The sequence below is a fragment of the Eriocheir sinensis genome, unplaced genomic scaffold, assembly GCF_024679095.1.
Source record: "Eriocheir sinensis breed Jianghai 21 unplaced genomic scaffold, ASM2467909v1 Scaffold367, whole genome shotgun sequence".
Taxonomy (NCBI): domain Eukaryota; kingdom Metazoa; phylum Arthropoda; class Malacostraca; order Decapoda; family Varunidae; genus Eriocheir; species Eriocheir sinensis.
In genome coordinates, this window is record NW_026111684.1 from 63,089 (window position 1) to 70,655 (window position 7,567).

At 44.3% G+C, this 7,567-nt stretch overlaps 1 protein-coding gene across 1 annotated transcript; it reads left to right on the top strand.

Moving 5' to 3' along the window:
• Positions 1–265: 265 nt before the first annotated feature.
• On the top strand, positions 266–7,548 carry LOC126991933 (uncharacterized). Its single transcript, XM_050850604.1, has 8 exons — positions 266–555; positions 1,892–2,044; positions 3,656–3,806; positions 4,372–4,802; positions 5,043–5,206; positions 5,621–5,810; positions 5,920–6,017; positions 6,368–7,548. The coding sequence occupies exons 1-8, from the start codon at positions 475–477 to the stop codon at positions 6,561–6,563; spliced, it is 1,464 nt and encodes a 487-aa protein (XP_050706561.1). The 5' UTR covers positions 266–474; the 3' UTR covers positions 6,564–7,548.
• The last annotated feature ends 19 nt before the right edge of the window (positions 7,549–7,567 follow it).

Sequence of the window (7,567 nt, forward strand, 5' to 3'; positions counted from 1 at the left end):
CAGCACGAGCAAGTCTGTCTGCCTTTTCATTATGGGGCAGCCCAACATGTGAGGGCACCCAGATGAAGTGTGCAGTAGCACCACAGCGCTCCAGCAGGCTAAGGGCACTAAGGCACTTATTGACTCTATCACAGTCAGAAGGGGAGGAGGACATATATATATATATATATATCTATATATATATATATATATATATATATATATATATATATATATATATATATATATATATATATATATATATATGTATACATTTAATTTCTTTATAGACGTGGTCGTTGTTTACATGGTGGGCTGCGCGTGAGGGTCTGCTGTCCCTGGCCTAGGAACAACAACACCGCCAGCCTGGCCAGCCTGACAGGCCCGAGGACCCGGCCACGGAGGCGCAGGGGGCGGGGGGCGGAGCGGAGGACCAGCCTGCAGCAGCACAGCAGCGGGCACACGCCAGGCGCCGCGGCGGGCCCCGGGCTGGCCATGGCCTCAGAGGGCGCGGGGGAGCCCCAGGGCGGCTCGCCCATCGGGAACCTGCTGTGCGGCTCCTGGGAGCTGGCGCAGGTACGGTGACGCCGGGTGGCGGGGAGGAGGATGGAGCAGTGATCACAATGGTCCAGGGATTCGTGGCCAGGCTCAGGGCTTTCTCATACTCACAGATGATGTTCTGGAAGAGGCCTAAGCCTGTGGCTCCAGTTCAAAAGCCTGGCTGTTTTCAATGTGTTGGCTGCGTGTGGCTGTTATGTGTGCCATATAGTTAAATCTTAGTTCCTGGCCCTTTATCAAGGCTTGATTCAAATTTTAACAGTTTCGGCATTTACCGCCCACCCCGGCAAATCATTCCAGTTCTTTACGACCCTGTTTGAAAAAGCATAGGCCACTTCCTGGTGTTGAGTCTTGATCTTGCCTTAAATATCTTCTTTGCGTTTCCTCTGGTTATTTCGTTCTCCCTCATCTTGGAAATTCCTCATGTGCATTCTTGACCATATTTCTGTGTTATAATCATGTATGCTTTAATTAGGTCACCTCTGGATCTCCTGTAAGCCAGGGTAGGCAGGTCCAGGTTCTTCAATCATTCTTCGTAGGGAAAGTCTTTTAAATGTGGTACCATTTTGGTAGCACAACGCTGAACATTTTCTAAGGCTTCTATGTCCTTTATCATGTGAGGACACCAGATCTGGTTAGCTTACTTCAGATGTGGCCTCACCAGAGCAGTGTTCAAAGCCTTGAAGATGGTAGGGTCCAGATATATAAATGTTCTGATTAGTCCCACAATTCTGTTAGCCTTGTTAATCTTCTCGGCTAAACGGTCAGAGAATGTCGGTTTGTTTTGTTTGTATGCTTAGGACGATTATCGCTGTTGAAAATTTACTTTACTACACTCCCATACGACCTCTGCGTGTAACGAAACATGCGAGAAATTAATCCAGACAAGGAAAGGTTTTGCCGGCGCTGGGGATCAAACCCGTGACCAGCCCAGCAAGACGGGAGAGCCACTCATTAACCAGTCGGCCAAAGAGGTACCCCCCTTGCAGAGTGAGTTATGGGAGGCTCGCCCTTCAGGCAAGTCGCTGCACTACAAATTCACTTCGGTGGTTGACACTAACAACTTCCCTTAACTTGGTGGGGTTAGGTTTCAATATCAATATTAGTTTCCTCATGTATTTTCATGCTTAGGACAGTAGCTGATCTCCATTGAAAATGCTTTCTCTTGTTTCAGTCCAGAATTACACCCAACTCACTTAGGTGGTTGACACTATTAACTTTATTTTATTTGGTGGAGTTGGATTTCAATACTATTTGGGGTCAAGTTCCTTTTTTTTTAGGAGTTTGGTTGCTATGGAAACTCAAGGACAGCTCTATCACACGTATGGTCTTTCTTATTTCATTCTTCCCGCAGAAAATCCTTGAAAACCTGAGCTTCTACGAGGTGGCCAAGCTGAGGCTGGTGTGTCGCACCTGGGCCGATGTCGGGGAGATGATCTTGGCCAAGCGGCGGCCCCTGCACTACCTCACCACCCACCCCCACTGCATCCCCACCACGCTCGGAAAGGTGCATGTGTGTAGGTGTGTCTGTATGCAGGTGTAGGTGTGTAGGTTGTCTGTATCTACGTGTATGTGTATGTGTATGCTGTATGTATACTCTATGTCTATACTCTCTTTTGAAGGGGCAGTGATTAGCAGGGTTTATTTTCTCATTTATTTTTTTGCCCTTGAACTGCTTCCTTTACTGTAAAAAAAAAGGGTGTCGTTATGTATGTGTAGGTGTGTTTGTCTATATGTGTGTGTGTGTATTGGTTTATATAGGTATTTGTGTGTGTCTGATTGTAAGTATGTGTGTGTGTGTGTAAAGCTTGTCCTGGTATTGTTCATGTGTGTGGGTTCAAATGCTTCTTCTTCCTCTTCTATTCATTTAACATCCTTATACAGTCATCCCTCAAATAGTACGGGGGTTAGGGACCCAGGATCCCCGTACTATTCGAAAATCCGTATAAAATTAGTGCCCCCCTTAGAAACACTCCTGGGCTGTGTTTGAGAGGGGGAATCGGGACTCTCGGAACATCCCGAGTGCTCTCAAACGCGTGACACAGCAGCACTAGTTGCCAACTCGGCACGTCTGCTGGCTCCCGGCTTTGAGAGGTGGAGCGCCTTTGTGCTGTGATGACGTCAGCGGCAATTATGGCGGCCCAAACAAACACATATAAGTGTTTCCATTGCATTTCACCTCTCTGTGCCACCATAACCACTACAGCTTCCTTTTCATCTTCTGTTGTAAGGAGTTCGTCAGCCAGGACAGCTAGTAATGCATGTTAAATGTCGCCAGGAAGATCAGCGTATGCCATTTTGCTGCGAGTGAGACGCCGTTACCATAGCAACGACGAGGCTTAGTAAAAGGACGTCCTTTATCTCCACTCTTGCAGCACTCTTGGAGCACTGGCAGTTACTGCACGCAAGAATTTCTTTTACACTATGATTTTCAGGGTGTTGGCCCTGAGGAAGTAAGCCGTTTCAAAGGCTGTAGTTGGGACCGAAAGGGAAAACTACCTCCCGAACCAAGACCAAGGGAGAAATCTCAGGCCACTTGTGTCATCAAGATCAAGATCATAGATACAGTGAACGCTTCTCTCATTCACGTGTTATGTTCTCCTTACGTCAACGTAACTCATCCCTAAACATAATTTCTCCTAAATCTGAATTCTTCTGCAAGGTGAACACCTATCTCGAATGCTTTGGGGTGCTTTCAGCTGGTGTTTTGGTAGAACAGTGTTACCACTCACGCCATGGCTACTTGGTGCGACGAGCAGGAAATTTAGAAATCCTAAAAAAATTCTTCCATGAAAATCCGTATAAAACCGAAACTGTACTATTTGAGGGACGACTGTATTCCCTTGTGGGGTTGAACGATGGGGTCAAGTGATTGGCAGAATGTTGGGTATGTGTGTATAAAGATATGAAATTGATCATGTTAGTATCTGAGAGATGAAGTTTAATTTCTCTTATAATCCTAATACCACACTTGACTGGAATTAGAGTAACAGTATTTTGTTTTATATGCGTGGAAACAGCTAAAGGGCATAACGAACAGAAAATAAAAGCCTGCCAAGCCACCAAGTTGCAGCAAACCTGGTGCCAGTTGTGGTAATGCTCTACGTCTTCCTTTCAGGTTGCCCTGGCGGAAACATCAGCTGTCTCCCTATTCGATGGGTTCTTTTCACACATAGTGAGCAAGCCGAGGTACTGCCTGGCCTTTTGCAATGCCAATTGGCTCAGCAGGACAGATGTCTTTGAAACCACTGACAAATCAGGAAAGAAGGGTGAGTGGAGGGTTCTGTGGGTCTGATGGTGAAGGTTCTGTGGGTCTGGTGAATGTGAAAGTTCTGTGGGTCTGGTGAATGTGAAGGGTTATGTGGGTCTGATGGTGAAGGATCTGTGGGTCTGGTGAATGTGAAAGGTTCTGTGGGTCTGATGGTGAAGGTTCTGTGGGCTTGGTGAATGTGAAAATTCTGCGGGTCTGATGAAGGTTTTGTGGATCTGGTGAATGTGCTGTGGATTTGGTTAAGGTTCTGTGGGCCTGATGAAGGTTCTTTGGGTTTGTGGGATGTGCTGTGGGTTTGGTTATGGTTCTGTGGGTCTGGTTAAGGTTTGAGAGTGATCTATTGGCATTCCCTGTGCAGATTTTACTCGTCAAATATAATAGTATGTTTAAAAGCATAAATGTATGCATTATGTTCCATAAAGTTATGTGATATTCCTATCCTTCATTGTTTTGTGGGCAGTCTGTTATTGGCAAGTGTGGGGAATTTCTTGGGGATCAAATATAATTATGCCTACCACTACAACGTAATGTGAACAACAGCTTTTCTCCCCTGCTCCCCACAGTTCCCCTCACCCTTGCTGAGTACCTTCACAAGGCTCTGCCACCGTCATGTGAGCTGGGAGTGATATTGGCCACAGGCATCATCGGCACTGTGGAGACGGCCTATCAGGGGAACTGGCTGGAGCGTGCACAGACCTTGAACCAAGAGATATTCGACTTCCTTGAAGGCGCTGAGGATGAGGATGCAACCCAGGGTCAGCCCTCCAAGCGCATTCGGAGGGAGAATGAAAACAGGAACAAGGAAGAGGCCGAGAAAAAGACCAAAAAGATGTTAAAGCCCTGGAAATCCAATGTGGGGTACAGCATCGAGGTGGAGCAGTACAGCCCGTTCATGTTGGAGGCTGACGCTGTCTCCATCCTCACCATTCCCTACCACCCGGGCGTCAGGGTCAACTTCTTCAACATCTCGTCGCAGAAGTTTTACTCAGATTTTGTGAGTCTTGCCTTGCAGAGCTGTTGAATCCTCTTGTTTGTGGTCTGTTTGCTCTTTTGAATAAGAGTGTCACAGAGAAAATTTCCATGTCTGATTAACAAAAATACTTCATGCTTGAGAAGTTTATTTATTTATTTATTTATTTTTTTTATTGCCAAAATGCACTCAGTAGACATAATGAAATATGTCTGAACACTTAAATTAGTCACTTCTTAGCATCCCAACCCTTTTTCCTTTCAGCGTGGAGGCAGAGCATCGGCCAAGAAGAACCTTGTGATATCTGAGAAGGAGTTCAATGAGATGTTATCCCTGTCTGCCAATGAACACATGACTGCCCTCCTCCTCTTTGAGACCTGCTATGACAACGACTTCACTAATGGATTTGTCAAGGCAGCTCTGAACAGGTGTGTTCATTAGGGAATGCATGATGTTTTAACATATAGGATAATAGAACACTTCCATCGTTTAATCTTTTGATGTTAGGGGCCACAAGGAACACTTGAGAGGTTTGTAAGGAAGTCATATCAGCAGTGATGGACCAGGATTTTTTTTCTACTATCCTTGAAATAAAGAAAATAGAGGATGGAAACTGGAGTATCAGAAGAATGACTGACACTGACAAGCCTATATGGAGTCTTTCAGTGGGAGTAGTGTGGGAGAGGCTACCACAGATAGACCAGTTGTGCTAAAATATAGCCTTGTCAAAAATGTATAGGCTGCCTGGCAAAGTTCTAAGTCTGATTGGTTACAGACAATAATATATAGATAAGTAACAACAGTAATGATAGCAATACTTGATAATACTTTGCACTCTACAGGGAGGATTACAAGGTGGCTCTGGGCGGTGGTGTGGCTGACGCATTCCAGACTGGACGCTCCGGGAAGTTTGCCCCTGTCACGGACCAGATCTTTGGGGTGGCGGTGAGCGGCCCCAACATTATGGCAGCCTCTGTAGTGATCCCTGAGAATGTTGACAATCCAAGGCACCTCGGACGCTACATGAAGATGGTGGGTGGTCAACAGCGTCGGTCTGTCATGCAAGTTGTGGTAGTTATAGTAGTAGTAGCAGTTGTACCTAAAGGGATATCACTGTTAAAGTTGGCTTCTTCCTCTGCAGCTAAAGTCTTGTGAATTCCCGGAGAGGCAAAGCGTGGCCTTCATGTTTACTTGCTGTGGCCGAGGTCACAGCTCCTGGCAGCCCATCCCAAACTTCAAGTGAGTGAGCTGCTCTTGTTTACTACCCCTGTGTTGGATGTTTGTCTTGTTTACTTTGTTGTGTTGATGTGCTTTCATGTATGAGAACTTATACCAATATTGCCTACATCTACTCCTCTGAACAAATATAAAAATGTAATTTGAAAATAAGTGGCATCATGATTAGGCCACCTCATGAAGGCAGGGTAGGACTTGTCCACCACAAGCAGTGAGGTGCAGCTAGCTCTCCAAGACTGATGCTTAATGTTGCACAGTGTGGCAGTCGGACAAGTGCTTGTGACCTTATTGGTAGTGGTAGTCCCACTGCACAAATCAAAGCAAAGAATAACTCCCCTTCAACCCCTAAACAGCTATGAGAATGTGGAGTCCAAGGCATTCAGGAAAGTCTTCCCGAACACTCCAATCTTTGGGTTCTTTGGCCGTGGGGAGCTCGGCATCACATACCTCCCCAGGTTTCCGGAGGGTGAAGAGACGGCACCAGTCAAGAGGAAAAAAAAGCCCTTCCATCAGTTCTCCACCATCATCGTACTTCTCTCATTCCTATGATTCTTCCATTATTATGCATGTGCTTGTTATGGTACAAATGCCTCTTTGTTAATATTAGCAACATTTTTGGAGACTTTTTTATTGTGTTAAAAAGATATTTTGGGGACCATTCAAGTGACAAAAGGTGCAGGATGTCCTTGTGTCTCTTTATTGAGAAGTCTTGCAGAATTGCCTTGTACTGTGGGAGGCACTGTTTCCTTATAGAAGAAATGTAGGGGCAAGGTAAAAATTGATATGACTATAAAACAAATTGTACATAAAAGTTAATTCATTATCATTTCATATGTCTTGACAATATACGATTTTGGCTTCTCTGTCCAGTCCAATCCAGTCGTAGGCGTGGCATAAGCCTTTGTAATGGCTCCCACTGTGAAGTCCTTGTGGGTAAATGTTTATTCTTCCTTTCCTGTTCTTTTGCTTTTTCTCTTTGCCTTTTCCTGGATTTCACTTGTATGTTCTTGTTTCTTTTTCTGGTATTCCACAGTCTTTTCACATTTTTTTTTCTGGTTTCTAATTCTTCAATTGTCACTCTGTCAAATGCTAATATATTACCAAGCTCTCTATTCCTGCTTTCTATTTCTTGTATGGAGTTAAATTCAACTTTGTCATTATATTTATGACAGTCTAATAGAATGTGTTCTAGTGTTTCAGTTTCATAACCACAGCTTCCTTCTCTGTTATCAAACCAACTCTCTTCATTCTTTTTAAATTTCTCATATATACTTTGGGTTGACTTTTGCTGTGCTTCTTCTGCCCACTTCGAAGCGTCCAATCCATGGATTTTATCTATTACATTATTCTTTGTAATGGTTTTCATGTCTTGTCATGTTTAGCTCTGTCATATATTTCCTTAAAATTTTCATCCATTTTCATGTGCAAAATATAGAATCGGTATGGTAAATTTATCATTTATAAAGCCAAAATTATGATTCTGAAGTCTATGATTTCATATGTTATGAATGAAAATAGAAGTGTTGAGCCATTACATCCTTGTTTGATTCCAT